The sequence below is a fragment of the Cydia splendana genome, chromosome 3 (assembly GCF_910591565.1).
Source record: "Cydia splendana chromosome 3, ilCydSple1.2, whole genome shotgun sequence".
NCBI classification, from domain to species: Eukaryota; Metazoa; Arthropoda; class Insecta; order Lepidoptera; family Tortricidae; genus Cydia; species Cydia splendana.
In genome coordinates this window covers 10,874,804-10,893,895 of record NC_085962.1, presented here as the reverse complement: position 1 = coordinate 10,893,895, position 19,092 = coordinate 10,874,804, and the positions used below count along the sequence as shown (strand labels likewise).

Genomic DNA, 19,092 nt, shown 5'->3' with positions numbered 1-19,092 from the left:
TATTAGTCGTTGAACGTTACCTAATTTCATTTTGCGTGCAGAACTGCAGAACAATAATAATTGAATGCAATAATAAGCCAGCGAGAAATACTTACTTATGGCCCTCAATGGCCTTAATTGTACCAATAATACGTTCTTTAGCGAAATAGTGCAGTAATATTTTATCATGATTAGTCTACATTGCAATTTGCCTTTATGAACAATTTAGATCGGACTGAGAATTAAAAAAAACAAAGCATTTTGGTGATGTAAATTATAGTGTTTTCATTTTTATAAAGGGCCAGCTTACCTGGCCCTGAGCATGGCCACCCAGCGGGGCAATGTTGCCAGCTTTTTGGACACCTTGCGCCCTCGCTGCGATCTATGACAAGCATTTAACAGTTTAATAGTTATATTCATTATGTTAGTGCCCAAGTGCATAGGTGCAATATTAATTTTATATGGATTGATGTATAATCTCTGTTTAAAGTACTTACCTAAGGATTCTTAGCTTGAATTTTGGACCTACCTATCTAGTACAAAGCATGATACATGGTACCTATGCATGTAAATAGCTCTTATACGTACAAATAATAGAACAAAAACTATAAACAAGTCCTGTTTCCATTTATTGGTGTAAATATATGGAAGATTTTTTAAATTATTTTGCAAGCACACGCAGTGCAAATGTTATTTTAAAGTTTTAAACGTCAAACTTCTATGATATTATGACGTAAGTTTAAATAACACTTACACTGCGTGTGCTATTAAAACGTTGCAGATTTATCTTAGTTTAACTCTATTTATTTAGTAAGTCAACATTGTTTTTTTTTTTAGGGAATTGGATTATTTTATGAGTTGTTCACGAAATACTTACAATTACTTGACTGGTTATATCAGAACGCTAGTGTTCTTATAACCGTATATATAGGGAATATATTACTGTGTTTTTTGTAAGATAAACAAAAATGTATTCCACGAATAGGAAAGGTAACGGTTACTTTTCTTACGCAGCCCATGGCTTGCGTGCTCCAATCTGAATTTCAATTCTGAATTCATTCACGCGAGCCGCATCCACATCGTAATCTACTAGCGCTCCATTTCTTGTTCACACTCGCAACATATGTACAGCCGGTGATCTTGAGGATCCGATCAGGGCTATAACCGCGAAAATCGAAGATCGCAAATTGCGGGCATATTTCTCTGTCACTCTAATTACGCCTTCATTGGAGTAAACATGGAGTAAAAGAGAAAGGTCCCCTCTATTTGCGAATGTCGGTTTTCGCGGTAGCCCCCCCGACTAGTAAAGAATGTAAACTAGAGCTAGGAAACCGTTGAATTTTTGGAACGTTAGCAATTTAATTAAAAATGGGCGGAAAACCGGCCAAGAGTCGCGCACGAAGAGTTCCGTACCATTACGCAAAAACGGCAATAAAATCACGTTTGTTGTATTGGAGCCCCACTTAATATTCAGAATCAGAATCAGAATCAGAATTGTTTATTGCACTCATATTAGTATACAGCAGTGGCGGAGCGTCCATAGAGCTCGATTCCCATCGGCTTGTCTGAAATTCAGGCTCTTGGGCTATTTTCTTTAAACATATGAAGAAAAGGAAGGGCAACTCAGCTACGGCTTGCCTACGAATAATCTAGATGCGCCGCCACTGGTATACAGTTCTTAAAAACTACTAGTACAGTTCCACATGAACCCTGTAAGGGTATAGCAATATACTTAACACTAACTTATGAGATAACATGCATCATAGGCTTAAGCCAATTCCTAAGGGCTAATGTATGATTTACAATGGTCTCTCTTGTAACCTTTTTTCCAAACTTATCTCTTCTCTGTGCCGGTTATTCATCCATATTTTCGTTAAAAAAATCATTTAAAGTTTAGTACGCTTTTTTTACTAGGTAAGTTTTAATGCATTTTTAAAGTTACTATAATTATTTATTTCTTTGATTTCGTTTGGGATTTTATTATATATTTTTATGGCCATGCCAAAAGGGCCTTTATGGATCATCTGTAAAGTAGAGTTTTGTGTGGCTAGTCTAGTCTTTGGTCGTAGGTGGGCCGCTCGCGAGTATTGAGGAAAGAGGTTTCCATTATTCTTTACGAATAGACACACTCCAATATGTACATGGAGATTAAGGTCAGGATTCTTAACTTTATGAAGTGAGGTTTGCAGCTTTCCAGTTGATGAATATTTACAAGGATCCTAACACAGTGTTTTTGTAATAAGAAAAGATTGTTCACGCTTGGACTATTTCCCCACAGTATGATTCCATATTGTAACCAAGAGTGAGCATAGGCGTAGTATGCATTGGTGGCTATTTTTATGTCAGTACATTTTTAGGTGATTTATATATTTATTTTATTGTTTTTAGTATTTGTTGTTATAGCGGCAACAGAAATACATCACCTGTGAAAATTTCAACTGTCTAGCTATCACGGTTCATGAAATACAGCCTGGTGACAGACAGACGAACAGAGGAGTCTTAGTAATAGGGTCCCGTTTTTACCCTTCGGTTACGGAACCCTAAAAACTATGAAAACTATGCGCGTTACATACTGCTCATCAGGGATGTTGCGGATGCAGATTTTTTGGCATCCGCGGATGCGGATGCGGATGTCAAGATTTGGTACTTAAAAAACGTCAAATATCACATTTTTAGTAATTTTTATTAAAAAAACGAAACGTTTAGGATTTGTGCAAGAATATAGGTGCGTTTGGTTTAATAAACAGTAACTTGGTCGACTTTTCGGGATTAGACGATTTCGTTATACAGGGTGTTTGGTCCATCGTTTGCCAAATTAAAACGGCGGATAAGTGGGGTAGTTTGCTATCTAATCACGCCCTTTAAAAAAAATTTGGGCCCACGAGAATTTTTTTTTGCCTTTTTTGTTTTTTTTTTTTAATCTTAAACTTAAATTAAAAAAAAGTAAGTGGTGGAGAGATGCAACGTTTATTGCGTCGTGATGTCTATTGGATAGGATCCTAGGAATAACATGGCAAGACAGGGTGACAAACGAAAGGGTTCTAGAAATTGCACAGCTGCCTAGCTTAACAGCGTTTCTCAAGCAGAGACGTTTGCGTTGGCTAGGGCATGTGCACAGGATGGAACCCTCTCGACTACCTCGTCGTGTTCTTCTTGGTGCGGTTGCGAATGCAAAACGTAACGTTGGGAGGCCATTGCTTCGCTTTAAAGATTGCGCAAAGAGGGACTTGATTGCCTTCCATATCGACCACCGAGACTGGGAGAGGCTCGCAGAGCAGCGGACGGAATGGCGCAAACGTGTTGTGGAGGGTCGCAAGTTTTGTGATGAGACCTGGTTCGCCACACTCGCTGACAAGAGACAAAGACGACGACAAGGTGTCTCAGTACCGGTTTCCGCAAACTTCTCTTGTCAGACCTGTGGTAGACCATGTCGGTCTCGCATCGGTCTATTCAGCCACCAAAAACGGTGTTTCTCCGGTGTTACACCATAAATCGTCTGCTATAGACGAAAAGGCCTATGATGATGATGTCTAACGTTGAACGGCTTTATTAAAGTCAAAATTACTGACATTAAACCTGTAGTTTTTTTTATTAACCCTCAAATGTTTTACAACATGTAAAAATGTACACCAAGGTCAACTTTGAATTTCAATTAAACAAAAAACAAAACGAGACCACGTTCTTAGAATTACTTTACAAAATTCTGTGTTCTGTCCTCTTTCTAATGATGTACAATAATCCCAAAAAACCTTTCAAAAACTTCATTTTTTGCAACGGACGCAACAGGAAACCGACATGCAGATTTAATTATTAACAAGCAGAAACGTCTGTGAAAGTGTGAACGATGCTATTCCTCGTTCCTCGCGTTATCCCGGCATTTTTGCCACGACTCATGGGAGCCTGGGGTCCGCTTGACAACTAATCCTAAGAATTGACGTAGGCACTACTTTTTACGAAAGCGACTGCCATCTGACCTTCCAACCCAGAGGGGAAACTAGGCCTTATTGGGATTAGTCTGGTGTCCTCACGATGTTTTCCTTCACCGAAAAGCAACTGGTAAATATTAAATGATATTTCGTACGTAAGTTCCGAAAAATTCATTGGTACGAGCCGGGGTTTGAACCCGCGACCTCCGGATTGAAAGTCGCACGCTCTTACCGCTAGGCCACCAGCGCTTATTGCAAGCTGCGAACGATGCTATTAAGCTTAGAATAAAATTAAAAGTGGAATAATTAATGTCTTGGGTGAGACGGATCGATACTCCAGAGGCCGTGAGTGTCAGAGCCATCTGGGCGACCAAGACCTCATCCATAGCCAGCCAATCTTTCCACCATAACACCGACAAGCAGGTTAAGAAAAAAAAATTCTTAAAATTTCCAACTTTTCCATTTAATTAACATTTTCTCATTACAGATCTTGCTCAAATTGACCTTCGTTGCGAATGCATGCGTAGCATCTGTTTCTTATCTCTACTGTAGTCGTTCGCAATCGAATTTCTCTTTTGATAACGACGAATGCCGCCAATATCCGTTGGGACAAATCTTCTTGCGATTCTACCTCCGTTGTGTCAACGAGTTCCTTTGCCCCCGTCCCCAGATGTAAAAGTCCAACGGAGTTAGGTCAGGGGAGCGTAGAGGCCATGGAAAAGAGCCGCCTCTGCCAATCCACGAATTTGGGAAAGCGTTGTCTAGGTGCTCCCTGACTGTTATCGTCTAGTGCAGTGTTTTTCATACTTTTTCTTGACGCGACCCCCTTAGTACGATCAAATTTTTTGGCTTATGTATTGTTTTAAGGCTGGCAAAGGCTCCCACAGTTTGAAAAACACTGGTCTAATGCGCTTGTTCAACCGTCTTGTTGAAAGATGATACGCCTATCCTCATTGAAATGTGGCACATCAGCTAGTGACCCAGGTAGATCATTTTGTAAAAATTTAAAATACCTTGTACTGGAATGTAGTGAAGTGCATATTTTTACAACACTGCGCACTGGACGATCAGGGAGCACCTAGACAACGCTTTCCCAAATTCGTCGATTGCCAGAGGCGGCCCTTTTGCATGGCCTCCACGCTTCCTTAACTTAACTCCGTTGGACTTTTACATCTGGGGACGGGGGCAAAGGAACGGAGGTAGAATCGCGAGAAGATTTGTCCCAGCGGATAATTGGCGGCATTCGTCGTTATCAAAAGAGAAATTCGATTGCGAACGACTACAGTAGAGATAAGAAACAGATGCTACGCATGCATTCGCAACGAAGGTCGTTAATTTGAGCGAAATCTGTAATGAGAAAATGTTAATTAAATGAAAAAGTTGGAAATTTAAAGAATTTTTTTTAACCTACTTGTCGGCGTTATGGTGGAAAGATTGGCTGGCTATGGATGAGGTCTTGGCACAGATGGCTCTGCCACTCACGCCGAGTGAGGCCGTGAGTTCAAGTCTCACCCAAGACATTAATTATTCCACTTTTAATTTTATTCTAAGCTTAATAGCATCGTTCGCAGACGTTTCTGCTTGTTAATAATTAAATCTGCATGTCGGTTTCCTGTTGCGTCCGTTACAAAAAATCAGGAAAAAACGATTTTTTTGGGATTATTGTACGTCATTAGAAAGAGGACAGAACACAGAATTTTGTAAAGTAATTTCAAGAACGTGGTCTCGTTTTGTTTTTTTTTTAATTGAAAATCAAAGTTGACCTTGGTGTAAATTTTTACGTTGTAAAACATTTGAGGGTTAATAAAAAAAAAATTACAGGTTAAATGTCAGTTATTTTGACTTTGATGAAGCCGTTCAACGTTAGACATTACGACGCAATAAACGTTGCATCTCTCCACCACTTACTTTTTTTTTTTTTAATTTAAGTTTAAACGAGTCGGCCCTGAAAATTTTTCAAATAAAACAAAAAAGGCAAAAAAAAAAATCTCGTGGGCCCAAAAATCTTTTAAAGGGCGTGATTAGATAGCAAACTACCCCACTTATCCGCCGTTTTAATTTGGCAAACGATGGACCAAACACCCTGTATATAATGACGAAATTACCTAGCCTTACGCCGCCGCTAAGACGTTCCTGTTACCGACTTGGTCGACATCCGCATCCGCATGAGCTCCGCATGGATATTATGCGGATGCGGATGCAGATGCGGATGTTGAAAATAATGCGGATGTTCCGCGGATGCGAGTATTTGCAACATGCCTGCTGCTCATCAGACGTGCGTAACATAATATGGATTTACGAGTAAGTCGATGTGGTTCGCCGGTTTTCGTTGTATTCTCCGGTAAACTCTTTACAGAGCAATCATGGAGGAGGTTACGTATTAGATTTATTTAGCTATTCGTTTTACAGTTCATTTCTACTGCGAACTTTATGGAAATAATATTTTGAGCCCTTCGACTCAAAATATTATTTCCATTCCAAACAATCACGGACTTCTTTAGAGTGCGAAAAAGCGTTAGTCTGTGTACATGTTAAACTAATGTGCAGCATTCTTTAGGATTGTGCAACTAGACTCTAACAACTAGAATTGAGCGAGTGCCCACACATTCTGCATTTTATTATAAGTTAAGCTAGCCGTGTTGACGCGAGTCACTAGGTTTATGGGGGCACTGTCTTATCAGTGGACCGGCTGGTGCAATGGAGTTTGCGGGTTCCCGGTCGCCGGGACTAAAGACGCTCGCGTGTAAAGGTGGGTTCCCACGGCCCGTGTTATTACAGGCCAGGCCGGATCGCGCCACGCCTGTGGATGCCTGTGCGGTTGATTACGTCTCGCGCCGAGCCATTCCAACGGTGCGAGTCGGCCTGTACCCGCCCGTCGTTACCGCTAGTCCAACATGTGTGCGTGTACTGTACGCGCACGCGCTGTCCCAGGTGTAATGAACCGACGCAGACGCGCCCCTACAGGCCGCGACAGGCAACGCCGCGCCGCGCCGCGCCTTTGAAGTTACCGACTTCCGACGGATCGAACGGATGACGACAGGAGGTCTCCTGCCTCCTGCTGTGGTCACAGGCCTTGTCGGATGCGACCGTTCCCACGATCTGTCGGCCTGTAAAGGCGCGGTCAGATCTGTGAAACAACGGGCCGTGGGAACCAGGCTTAAGGCGTTCATGTGCGGCTACGACACCATCACCGTGTCGCTCACCGTCAGGACCTGCATCAACTCACTTGTCGGTGGAGCGAGCGGTGCCGTTGGAGCGCGCGGGCTCCAGGTCGCCGGGGCTGGAGCCGCTCATGTGCATGGCGTCCACGTGCGGCTGCGATACCACCACCGTGTTGCACACCGCCAGGATCAGCATGAACTCGCGTACCTAAACAAAACACAAAGTTCACTGGCAAGTCTCTTCATAGGTCGAATCAGCTCATACCATTCCTATTTACTCAGGTAGGTATAGTTTGGCAAAAGTCGTTTGTCAGTGGAGTTTAAACAAAGAGAATCATACCGTCTTTTTGTAGTTTTTTAATCCACTGTTACTAAAAAAACTTGTTTGCTAGACCGAAGCTTATTTTCAACATTGTTTACGTGAGTTTAAACCGTAAAATTAGTGTGTAATGAATTGTACCTTTTGGGTGTGTTCATTTCCATTGTTGTCAAGCAAATGTTGCAGCATCCTGGAATTGGGCGAGATGTGGGTGACGGGGGTGACGATGGGCGGCAGGTCGAGCGACGGCTCCGCCGGCGGCCCCGGCGGGTGGTCGTAGTCCACTCCCGCCACCGCACACCGCCGAAACAACATCTTATTCTCGGTTAGCGTACCCGTCTTGTCACTGAAGAGATAGTTGATTTGCCCTAATTCTTCAGTGATGTTTAACGCTCTACACTGTACACGAGTATTCGTCATCGGATCGTACATTTCAACGTCCTGGTGTATGTGGTAAACTTGCAACAGCTTCGTCATCTCTATCGTCACGTATAGCGACACCGGTATCATAACTTGTAAGACAATAATGTACGTCCAAAATATTATCAGTCCTTCGTAGGCGGGGGAGTTTGTGGTAATTATGAAATAAGGAAAGTTAGGAAGGCTGTAATATTTGTCGAGAAAAATCTTGCAGCCGACGGCGCCTGTACAGCAAAGGAATAGTAGGACCAAGATGCACCAGATAACGTCGGTGTTCATTTTCTTTTCAAGCTTGGAGCACTTGTAGCGGGGGCCGCCGTTGTTGAGCATGGCCTTGGTCTCGTGGCCGGCGTACACGACGATGCCCTCCACGAAGTCGGTGTTCTTGAGCGTGCACTCACGGAGCAGCAGGTGGTCGGAGTTGAGCTGCACGCGCTCCTTGTTCGGGTGCGAGATGGTACCCGTGAATCGGTTGATCTTGGTTGACGGCCGTTCCACTTCCACTGTGCTTTTGAACTTCGATGGACGAAAAGTTAAATGCTGAAAGTAAAAAAAATATATATCATAATGTATATTGTCACGTAAATATTCCTAGCCCGGCTGTGGGCTTTCCCTGAGGAAACTCACGGACAATTAAAGTTACTAAATTAAATAAAAACTAAATCTTACCAAAAGCTCAAGCAGGTGCTAAACCTATTTCCATCAACTATTCAGGGCAATAAAGGACATGAATGAAAGTTAGTTTTTGTGACACATCATTTATTACTAATTCGAACACGGGCAGTTACTCTACATGTAAATCATTAAGCTAGCATAAGCACCTTATTTTAATAATGTCAGACGACAGAGCTGGGTCGTGCCAGAAATGGTTCTAAAATGATTTACAAGCAGACCTATCTAAATTTGTTAGTCCCTAAATTATCATTTGCCATCACATATGATTCTACTAAATTCTTTAACTTTAAATTTGGAAATGCTTCTAGGACGGAAGGAAAGCGTACACCAACCTCACAACAATGTTCCACCAGTTCAAGCCCGACGTGTGATCCTCCGCTGTGCCGGAGCCGATTTGCTGCAGCGGGAATCCGACCCGACACCGCCGAGCAACACCAAAGGACCAAGGTCTCAGCTTGAAGGTGACGCCACCTCCATCCAGCAGAAGAGCGAAATTCTTATGGCGAACTGCTCACCAGACACAGTTGAAGTTTTAGGAATATGGACAGACTTCCATACTCTGATATGCGAAACGATTTCACATACGTAGTAACATAAAAACGAAAAACCCCAGTCAGCTGAAAGAAACAATTCAAGATTAATAACTAGAAGCATGTGCTCTGCTAACCTAAGAGACATTATATGATCTAAGTTTCTCACCAGCTGGAAATTCCTAGAGTGGACTCATCTCGCAGCTCTGATACTCCCTCCCACCAACATTGTTTTACCAGCAGACTGGAAACAAAGCGAAATGGTCAAACAAAGATTCAACAAGGAGTTGCACCTGAGGACATCTATATATTATCATATTCTACTTACTGTTTGTGGCAAAATAACAACAGCATGAGCTCCCTAGCTCATGGATGCAGCGGCTACTGCATAACCAAGCCTCTGATCGATGCTAACAGAGCATGATGTACTTCGCTTCACTGTTCTATGTATAAAAGATGCCCATCCAGGGCGAAAACCAGCCAGGAAATGATCTCAAACCATTCTGTCCCTGGGATGACACAATCAAAATAACAGTAACTAATGAACTTCATGGAATAATTTTATATGCAAGTATAACCCAAAGAAATAAATCATATTCAATTATTTGAATATATTTCAACCTATTTTGTATTTATAAATTAAGTTTTTGATTTAAATATTTATTAATATTATTCCATAAATTTAGGATTTAATTTGAAGTAGCAACACCATCAACTTCAATTTGTTTCCTATTGGCTGAATGCCCGTCATGTATATTGTTGCTACATCAAAGACTTCCTTGCCATAGAACAAAACTACACTATATTCGAGACAATCCTAAAAACGTTAAACTGAACTAACCATACAAAGTGCCGTGTCACAATACCCCTCTCCCCGCTGTTGCGTTTTACCAAGGGTAAAACGCTCGCTGTCCTCAGTGACTATCTAAATCTAAATCATGTGTCACAAGAAACGAAAAAAAAAACAAACAGAACAACCTCAACCATACTTAGTATGGGAGAACCCAAACAAAACCACCACCGAAGTGATTGCCGCAGGATCGAGATTGCTATCCAACAGAAAAGCCAAAGTAAACCACACAACTCCACATACCAAAACCAATAAACCAATAAATTTTGAATTTTCTATCTCGAACCCACACAACCTAAATACAAAAAAAATGTGGTATCCGCCAGCCGGAAAAATCCACACCGCAATATCCAACTAACCAGTTAACCATCCCTTGGTTCTACCAGCACAACTTTATCCAGTTGCGCTGGCAAAACCAAACCAACTGCCAGGACCGATGTTCAGCATACTCAAAATATTTCTCCGCTAGACCGGGCAAAATTAAAATCAAACAATTCCTACTACTAAGTTTACTAATATAAACTAGAGTAGCTAAATAACGAAATTTGCATTCCAAACTAAATTCAAAGTATCCAAAATTACTAACCGCTAGTTAGCTAAATTATAATTATGTGTTATGTGCCTGAGAACGTGTGCTGAGAGAAAAAATAAACGGACTACATAACCAAACCGAAAAACAACGTCCGCGGTATGCAGTGCGCGCCCTGCGATACCTCACAAAATAAAGCCTCTCCTTCTCACACCAAAAAAAACAACGCCAATCCACACATGCACGGAATCCGCCACGTATTGGCTAAAACCATCAGCACCATAACACCCAAATTTCTGCGTGACCTCGCACGACAGCAAAAAAATAATCCCACATTAAAGACAACGCTCTTGACGTTAATTGAGCTATGGTTGCGCCGCTCCATACATTCATCCCTTTCAGTTCGTAGCATCCTTCCACGTTCATACTGTGTGGTGAAACAGTTATACCTGTTCGCCACGTCTCTGACAATTGGTGATTAAATATGACTTTGCAATATTTAACACTGTTGCTAAACTACAACCATAAAAACCTGTGTGAGCTCTATTGTTCAGTCAACGGTGGCGGCGCGGCGAGCAGTACCCTGTACGCGGGCCGCACGTCCACCGTTCACCCTGTTCAGTCAACGATGGTGGCGCGGCGAGCAGTACCCTGTACGCGAGCCGCACGTCCACCGTTCACCAAACCAGAAGCTGCTACCTTCCCTTTCAGGTCTTTAATGTGCCATGATCCTATACTATGACCATCTTCAGTTTCTAACTCGTAGACTAAAGGCGACAACACTGCCTTTACTCTACACTTAACATATTTCGGGGCGAGTTTCGCCATCCTGAAATTTTGTGCGTCACTCTGCACATAATTACGTTTCCATACTAAATCGCCTACTGCAAATTGTTCTGGACGTCTTCTCAAATTATAATTCCTAGCATTTGTTTCGTGTGCTCTCAATAAACGTAACCTAACCTGATGAAAAATATCCTTTAAAATCCCGAAATTACCCGCATATTCCTCCCTAGGTACACCCGGCTCGTAATCCCTATCTGTGTCCTTATAAAACGACCCATTTATAACTGGCTCTCTAGCATGAACTAAAAAGAAAGGAGACTCATTTGTGGTTTCATTCACTGCACTGTTTATTGCAAACTGAATTTGGTGCAATTTTTCGTCCCAAGTCCTATGGTTCTCCTTTACGTACGAAGCTACAGCTGTCATGACCGTTTTATTGTATCGCTCAACCAGGTTTACCTGTGGAGTATATCGAGGTCCGTAAAAAACTTTAGGTACGTTATAACGCTTCATCAACTGTCTAAATTCCGATCCCGTAAACTGAACTCCGTTATCAGTAATTACGGTTTCAGGTACACCGTGCTTCAAAATGACATGGTGCTCAAAAGTCTTCGCCACCAACGCGCTGGTTGCGCGGCGAAGCGGAAAAAGAAGCGTATACTTTGAAAAGCAACACGTAACCACAAACAAAAACGTAAATCCTGCACGAGAGCGCGGAAGGGGACCTACCAAATCAATACTTAACGCTAACATCGGTCGATCACATACTTTTGGCTGTCCCATTAGACCTGGAGTCGCTTTCTGTGAATGCTTATAGGCTGCACAGGTATCGCAAGCCTTCACGAAATCGACAACGTCCTTATACATCCCTGGCCAATAGTATGTCAACGACAACCGCCTATGAGTTTTAAATACTCCAAAATGTGCCGCGGTTGGTTCGCAATGATTCGCGTGTAAAACAGCGTTCCTATCACCCTTGCGCACTACCTCTTTCCAGTCAAACTCTCGCAAAAGATTATACTTGTTTTTACTCAACCGGTACAATTTCCCTCCCCTAATACTATAGTTTGGGAAATTGGCCGGCAAAGTTTCACAACCTTTAAACGTCCTGTCATACCATTCGTCAGTCACGTCGTTAGGATTCACTTGGTCCACGGCGTCAACCTTCATGAGCCTGGACAGCGCATCAGGTACGACATTGTCGGAGCCCTTCCTGTGCTCAATATCAAAATCAAATTGAGACAGTCTGCAACCCCAACGTGCCAACCTGCCCGATGGATTTTCCAGGTTCATGAACCACTTTAGTGACGCGTGATCCGTAATCACCTTAAACCGACGCGAGCCTAAATATGCTTGGAACTTCTCAACCGAAAACAAAACCGCAAGAGCCTCTCTTTCCGTCGCGCTGTAATTCCGTTCACACTTGTTCAGAGAACGACTAACGTACGCAATAGGATGCTCCTGGCCATCAATAGTCTGTGAGAGCATGCCACCTACGCCATATGAAGATGCATCAGCGTGTACCGAGAAAACTTTGCTAAAGTCTGGAACCGCCAGAATCGGAGCTGTCACTAATGCATTCTTCAAGGTGTTGAAAGCGTTATCGGCCTCAACAGACCATTGAAAAGCCGGGGCGTTCTTCCCCTTTGAAGTTAATTTATTTAAAGGCGCTGCTATACTTGCGAAGTTCCTTATAAACCGACGGTGCCAAGAGCACATGCCCAAAAACGTCTTTACTTCACGAGAAGTCGTGGGTATGGGAAAGTTCAAAACGGCTGAAACCTTCTCTGGGTCAGTTCTTAAACCTAATTCATCAACGACATGACCCAAGTACTTAATGGACTGTCTAAAGAACTTTGACTTGCCGAAATTTATCGTTAAATTAGCCATTTTCAACTTTTCCAACACACGGTTCAAAAGAAGCAGATGTGTCTGAAAATCTGACGAACATATGACAATATCGTCCACGTAACAGAACACCATACCATTCTCTATGTCACTGGTTATGTTGTGGTCAATGAGTTTATCCATGAGCCGTTGTTGTCGCGCACTCGCGCCACACAACCCAAAAGGCATGACTTTAAATTTAAATAACCCACGACCAGGGACACAGAAACTAGTTTTCTCCTGCGAACTTTCATTTAGCGGTATTTGCCAAAACGACGAGCTCAAATCAATGGTCGACAGGTATCGTGCTTCCTTTAAGCTATCTAAAATTTGCGGAATGTATGGCATGGAATACGAGTCGCCCTTTGATACTGCATTTAGTTTCCTACAGTCTAAGCAAAACCGCCAGTCCCCATTTGGCTTCTTCACTAAAAGTGCCGGGTTGTTCCAGGGACTTTCGCACGGAGTAACAACATCTAACTTCAACATCCGGTCTAATTCGGAACTTAAAGCTGCACGCTTCTCAGGAGAGAGCGGATACTGTCGCGTTCTAATAGGCTGGGCATCGCCAGTGTCAATTACGTGTTCGACTAACGACGTCCTACCTAATCCTTTTTCCTCGAACGAGATATCCTTGAACTTCCCTACCACTGAGTCGGCTAGTTCTTGTTGTGCTGAAGTTAAATTGTCGTATGCCTGAATGGTATTCACCGGATTTACTGAAATACTGGACAAACTTAAATAATTGTTTGGTCTTTCTATGTAGTCGATGCTGTCAAATAATTCTGGCGCTAAACCTCCATCCAGCAGAAGAGCGAAATTCTTATGGCGAACTGCTCACCAGACACAGTTGAAGTTTTAGGAATATGGACAGACTTCCATACTCTGATATGCGAAACGATTTCACATACGTAGTAACATAAAAACGAAAAACCCCAGTCAGCTGAAAGAAACAATTCAAGATTAATAACTAGAAGCATGTGCTCTGCTAACCTAAGAGACATTATATGATCTAAGTTTCTCACCAGCTGGAAATTCCTAGAGTGGACTCATCTCGCAGCTCTGATACTCCCTCCCACCAACATTGTTTTACCAGCAGACTGGAAACAAAGCGAAATGGTCAAACAAAGATTCAACAAGGAGTTGCACCTGAGGACATCTATATATTATCATATTCTACTTACTGTTTGTGGCAAAATAACAACAGCATGAGCTCCCTAGCTCATGGATGCAGCGGCTACTGCATAACCAAGCCTCTGATCGATGCTAACAGAGCATGATGTACTTCGCTTCACTGTTCTATGTATAAAAGATGCCCATCCAGGGCGAAAACCAGCCAGGAAATGATCTCAAACCATTCTGTCCCTGGGATGACACAATCAAAATAACAGTAACTAATGAACTTCATGGAATAATTTTATATGCAAGTATAACCCAAAGAAATAAATCATATTCAATTATTTGAATATATTTCAACCTATTTTGTATTTATAAATTAAGTTTTTGATTTAAATATTTATTAATATTATTCCATAAATTTAGGATTTAATTTGAAGTAGCAACACCATCAACTTCAATTTGTTTCCTATTGGCTGAATGCCCGTCATGTATATTGTTGCTACATCAAAGACTTCCTTGCCATAGAACAAAACTACACTATATTCGAGACAATCCTAAAAACGTTAAACTGAACTAACCATACAAAGTGCCGTGTCACAATATTACGCTAAACAATAATACCTAATTAATTTCTCAAACATTCGTTTTTCATATCTTTTATTTTTTGGTTAGAGACGTGATGACCTGATGACTGATAACCATTAAGTACACTTATATTTCATAACCTATAGGCACTATGCAAAATTAGTTTGTAACAAAGAGTAGGCCGCGCTATACCTTATTTACCATTATTTTTTGACAGTGAAAGTTATTTAATAATGTCTGAGGCTTTCATAGATTGATCTATCCGTAGTATGCGGAACTTAAATAGATATTCGGTTTTGCGAACGCATATACCTATAGGTAATAGTCTAACGTTGGTAAATTGGACGTGTTATACAACTCACAATGAAATATCTTGGGACAAACAGTTAAGTAGGCATCATTCGTAGTGCGTCGTGCATGACATCTGTCGTTAATCTCGTTTTAATTGCTTAGAACTTTAATAGTTCGTAATTCACGTTGATGCAACCCGCTGGCGGCGATCATTTCCGAGTTTGGCTTTGTGTCGCTAATATCGGAGAAAGTGTTCCCACGCTACGTCTTTTAGAACTCTACAGACAAAATGTAATGCCATCCACGTTAATGCTATCTTTACTAGCTTTTTATTTTGAACAGGAGTCAGTTAAAATTGAGAAAAACCGCAATTATCACGTAATGAAAGCGACATTAATGTCAGCATACAATGAGGTTAAATGTGGAAGCCCGGTGAGCTGGAACGGCGACACCGTTTGGCAGGTAACAAGTATCCGCTATAGGCACGGACCGAGTGGAGGAAATGATTAATGATCAAAGTAATCACGCCTCGGATTTTATGGGACATTATATATGCATGAAAAGCGCGTTCGGCCTTGACCTTATGTCGCTAGATGACGAAATTTGTCGTCTCTTTTTTGTAATTAAAGTTCCGAATAGTATTTAGGTCAAACAGGGATCTTGAACGACCCGCCATCTAAAATCATGGGCTTGTGAAGATTAAGTTGGCTCAAGGATATTTCCGTCGGAAACCGTCATTGAGCCGACGTGTAATTTAACCAATATGTAGGTAGGTACAGTCGCGATCAGATATAGCGGATCGGCCGAGGTGCTCAAAATATCTGAACACACTAACGCCTTGACAATAGAGGCGTGTTCAGATATTTGTGTGCACCTTGGCCGTACCGATATATCTGATGGCGACTGTACCTTTTAGTTTAAGTTCTACCCAAAAGCATAACAATGAGTATTTTATAAGGATACCTACAGTAGAACAGTGTCGCAAGTGGGAAAGACTACCTCTAGTAGACGCCGCTAGGCAGTCTTTGCACAATCGACAACCCTTCAGCTAAGGCTGTTCAATTTGCGCTCAATATCCACCTTACTTGAAGGCTTGTAGCTATCAAGGTTTTCATATAGGTACTTACTCATGTTTTGATACGACTATTGACTTTTATGATGATTAGCACCCGTTTGATCTCAATTGATTTATTTTGTCGGTTAAGTCGACAATCGACACCTGTCAGCGGGTAATTCTGAGCGAGAGACGACAAGCGTATTTATTTTAACATCAGCGATAGCGTACCAATCCGCATTTTACTACTGGAACTTAAAACAATCTCTGATGTATCGATGAAGTTAACAATAGTGTACTGTTGATAGAAAAACAAACTCTGGCCCTAATTCTTAATTTGGTTTTCATATTAACATTCACGTTTTGGATAAAATTCACCTTTGCTGCTATGCGAGATTGTTCATCATCTTCTTAAGAGCTTCGGTGGAGTAATCGCCACTCATTTCTTTCTTGTGCCATTCTTTTAATTTCCTCATAGGACGCATTTTTTTTATTGAGACATTGTTACCATTTCTAAAAAACCGGGCGGCAGCATCCTCTGCTTGAGGTTGGTCTCGCCGTCGAGGTTGCAGGTGTCGAGGTAGCAGATCCCCAGAGGGTTGGAGGTGTGGAGGAGCACCATGTCCGCGGGCACCGCTTCGTTGTTGGACAAGTGCACCAGGTCGCCCACGCGCACGTCGCGCCATTTCACTCGCACGTATCGGTCCACGTTCCTGCGCAAATAAGACAGACACGTTGTTTAGTTCAGCTCACTTTGAAATGTAAATACATTATAGATATCATAATAAATGAAGATTATGCTTACATACTAGACAAGATCATTATTATTACGGTACGATAATAATTTAGCATTTTTTAATATCTGATTTATATTACAATTAGAGAGGAAATAATGGTGGTTAATGTTGGATTTAAAAATAAGGTAATCGAGTATTATTTCCTTAAACTGAAATAAACAGATTAAAGTATTTTCTGACAATAATTTAATTTGTTCTAATACTTCTAATAGTATTATTTCCTTATTAAATAGTTAATTGAGTTCAGAATGTTCATAGAAACGACATAGACGAGTCGACACTGTGCTGCTATGCGGAAAACTTGTAAAATCTTTGTCAATCACAAAATGGGGACCCGGGTTGTACCTACAATATTATATTTATTATTATTAGTCTATACATTTGATTGGTGAAGACTGAGAGTTCCGAGGATAGGTATTACGTTATAGCGCTATGAATGCACTACCTACGAAAGTCAGACCCCATATGGAGTACTGCTGTCACCTTTGGGCAGGAGCACCTGGATGCCAGCTTGGACCCTTCGACTCAGTCCAAAGGCGCGCTGTACGAATCGTCGACGATCCCAAACTCACAAGCGGTATTGAACCTTTAAGTCTAAGGAGAGATTTTGCCTCCTTGTGTGTGTTCTACCGCTTGTACAATGGGCTGTGCTCTGAGGAACTATTTGACATGATGCCAACGGCCGCTTTCTATCACCGCACCGCTCGCCGTCGGCAGGGTGTTCATCCTCACACCCTAGAACCTAAATGGTCGCGTACTGTGCGATTTAAGAGGAACTTATTCCTCCCGCGGACGCTCCGGCTGTGGAATGAGCTCCCTTCCGAGGTTTTCCCGAGGTTCTTCAAAAAAGGAGTGTACAGGTTTTTAAAAGGTCGGCAACGCGCATGTAACACCTCTGGAGTTGCAGGCGTCCATAGGCTACGGTGACTGCTTACCATCAGGCGGGCCGTATGCTTGTTTGCCACCGATGTGGTATAAAAAAAAAGATAGAATTTAGTGTTAACGTGTCATAACAGTGCTATTATACATATTATTGCATTAGTCATAGTTATCTACAATCAGCCATGAATATTGCAATGTTGTAATAATAGTTTTTCTCAAGGGACATGCCCATAATAGTGATCGTGACTAGAAATATATTAATCGTACATATTGACAACTTGGGGTTATTAATGATGTACATATGTTGAATATTAGAATAGAATAGAATAGAATAGAATTGATTTGATTTATTGATTATTAATAAAATGATTTTGTATATCATATAAGTCAAGATCGCGTTTTATAAAAAAAATATAATCCGTAATCGCTGTTTGTCTGAGAGAAAATGTTATTTTCATGAAAATGAAGTTGACATTAAAACCATTTTTTAACGCCCGTTATATTAATGTATTAGTTAAGTCACGCTATGCATTAATAGCTATGTTTATTATATTTACATTATATTTTTTTACAGCATATATGGTACTACTTTACCGCACTACTGCGATAATTGGCACATTTATACGTGACTAGGTATGTATGTCGAAAATTTCTCTTTCTCTTGGAATACTAACCCTAATATTCTGTTCGAATAAGGGGCTATTCATAAATTACGTCATTTCAAATTAGGGGGCGGGGGTTTGGACATCGGATGATGGTAGCATGACGTAGGAGGAAACAGGGTCACATGAAGCATGATTTTTGGATGATTTTAGGGGGGGGGGGGGGTCAAAAATCGTCAAAAATAGATGACGTAATTTATGGACAGCCCCTAAGAGTCCTTTTTCGGAATTATCCGCCACTTTTTTAGTGTCGTTCCTTTAGCAGTTACAGTTGCATAAGATATTTTGCTACTAATTAGGATAGGAAGAAAATAGAAGAGACAAGCGACCCGCCCCGGCTTCGCACGGGTTAACAAATTATACACCTAATAAACCTTCCTCAAGAATCACCCTATTGATAGGTGAAAACCGCATGAAAATCCGTTCAGCAGTTTTTGAGTTTATCGCGAACATACAAACAAACACACAAACAGACAGACACGGCGGGGGACTTTGTTTTATAAGGTGTAGTGATGGTTGCACTTACTGTCATCTTTACTCATCATCATCAAACGTCGTAAATCGCTTAGCTGTAGCTCACATCGTAGTATCCTATTCAATGAGCTTGTGGTCGAAAGTAGATCACATATAAATTTTTTTT

At 41.5% G+C, this 19,092-nt stretch overlaps 1 protein-coding gene across 1 annotated transcript in view; it reads right to left on the bottom strand.

The window, feature by feature from the left end:
* Positions 1–19,092, bottom strand: part of LOC134789373 (phospholipid-transporting ATPase VD) — a 91,704-nt gene that overhangs the window by 27,394 nt on the left and 45,218 nt on the right. The window contains exons 2-4 of the mRNA XM_063760004.1: positions 16,620–16,824; positions 7,527–8,345; positions 7,132–7,274 (exon numbers count right to left, since the gene is read on the bottom strand). Of these exons, the coding sequence (XP_063616074.1) occupies positions 7,132–7,274; positions 7,527–8,345; positions 16,620–16,824 (1,167 nt within the window). The remainder of the gene's footprint in view (positions 1–7,131; positions 7,275–7,526; positions 8,346–16,619; positions 16,825–19,092) is intronic.